Source organism: Odontomachus brunneus, unplaced genomic scaffold, assembly GCF_010583005.1.
Source record: "Odontomachus brunneus isolate Ranch 3 - 2012 unplaced genomic scaffold, Obru_v1 Obru_scaffold_187, whole genome shotgun sequence".
NCBI lineage: Eukaryota > Metazoa > Arthropoda > Insecta > Hymenoptera > Formicidae > Odontomachus > Odontomachus brunneus.
This window is the reverse complement of record NW_022639637.1, coordinates 266,815-267,376: the sequence shown is the minus strand read 5'-3', so window position 1 is coordinate 267,376 and position 562 is coordinate 266,815. Positions and strand designations below refer to the sequence as shown.

Genomic DNA, 562 nt, shown 5'->3' with positions numbered 1-562 from the left:
CTGCTATCGAACTAAGTTCTATTTTTATATAAAAATATATTTTATTATCGCATTCGACATATATCCTAATCTAATATATGTTTTAACTTAATCGGGGTACACTTGTAATATATACATTGTAATATATACATTTTTTTTACAGCGGTATACGATAATGTCCCCATGGTAACGTATCGATTGATTCTGGTATGATATATTGCTTGTCATCATACGGACTCAGAGCGATTTTCGTTTCGGACACTGGGTACACTTCGTGCAATTTTGATCTAATGCATGATTGTTGGCGAGTAATTTCAATCTCCTCTTTCAAACATTGTGTATAATCGTTAAAAGTTATCGTTCGCGCTACGACATTACTTTTAACGCCTTTGGCCTTTTTTGCATCCCTTTTACTGTTCACTCTCAACGCGTACATCTTCGCTCTGAGACCGACAAATTCCATCATTATCGCTCCATTGTTTTCGTCTTTCATCAAACCCGGAACTTTCTTATTTACAAGCATTTTCTTATATACTGTACACGTTGTCAGCGGGATAATCACTCCTATCAAACCTTGCAATAT

At 35.2% G+C, this 562-nt stretch overlaps 1 protein-coding gene across 2 annotated transcripts in view; it reads right to left on the bottom strand.

Annotated features, from left to right (window-relative positions):
• Positions 1-55: 55 nt before the first annotated feature.
• Positions 56-562, bottom strand: part of LOC116851678 — an 899-nt gene continuing 392 nt past the window's right edge. The window contains exon 2 of one of the 2 annotated variants that reach the window (XM_032831338.1): positions 56-266. In XM_032831338.1, the coding sequence (XP_032687229.1) occupies positions 137-266 (130 nt within the window). In that variant the 3' untranslated portion in view covers positions 56-136. Of the gene's footprint in view, positions 553-562 lie in introns of both variants that reach the window. The other variant, XM_032831337.1, reaches the window with a different exon arrangement.